General features: G+C 48.1%; 1 protein-coding gene across 1 annotated transcript; it reads left to right on the top strand.

Moving 5' to 3' along the window:
* Positions 1 to 16: 16 nt before the first annotated feature.
* Positions 17 to 580, top strand: LOC121938702 (natterin-4-like; the record flags this gene model as incomplete). Its single annotated transcript, XM_042481874.1, has 1 exon — positions 17 to 580. A coding segment is annotated over one exon (564 nt), but the record flags the coding sequence as incomplete, so codon positions are not given.
* Between the last annotated feature and the right edge of the window lie 6 nt (positions 581 to 586).

The raw sequence follows: 586 nt of genomic DNA, 5'->3' as shown, positions 1-586 counted from the left end.
AGGGGGCAGTTTTTGTTTTGCCGTTGAAAGCATTTATTTCATACTCAGCCTAAAAAACACTGACATTGTTCATATCTTTTATTCTTCCACTTATTCAGAACTGTCACTGAACCAAAGTCTGGAGGACAGGGTTCCTGTTATCCCTGTGAAAGAGGAACCCACCAATGAAATGATTTCGGCTGTGAGAGCTGTTGCTCTCAAAGGGGTTCAGGACAACCGGCACCAGGCTGTCTCGGTCAACGTGGATCAAACCAACCTGGAATGGCAAACGTTTGACGGCTCTATCCCCAACGGAGCAGTGTCCATCCACAACGGATATGTTGGGCGCACTGATTATGTTGCCAAATATGGGTCATCGGCGGGGTTCTACAACCCTGACAAGGGTCCCTACTGCCTCTACCCCGACGGAAAGAAAGAGCATCGTGGCTCTCCGTTTGAAATCCTGGTGAACAGAGACAACTTCGAGTTTCTGGAATGGAAGGAGGACTCGTACGGTTCAGTGCCTCAGAATTCAGTCAGGATCAGTCCAGGTATCGACGTGTATGTTGGGAAAAACAAGTATGGTCTTGGGAAGGTGGCTGTTAAA

This window comes from Plectropomus leopardus, unplaced genomic scaffold, assembly GCF_008729295.1.
Source record: "Plectropomus leopardus isolate mb unplaced genomic scaffold, YSFRI_Pleo_2.0 unplaced_scaffold31191, whole genome shotgun sequence".
Taxonomy (NCBI): Eukaryota; Metazoa; Chordata; class Actinopteri; order Perciformes; family Serranidae; genus Plectropomus; species Plectropomus leopardus.
The sequence above is the reverse complement of the archived record's forward strand: the minus strand, read 5'-3'. Positions and strand labels throughout refer to the sequence as shown.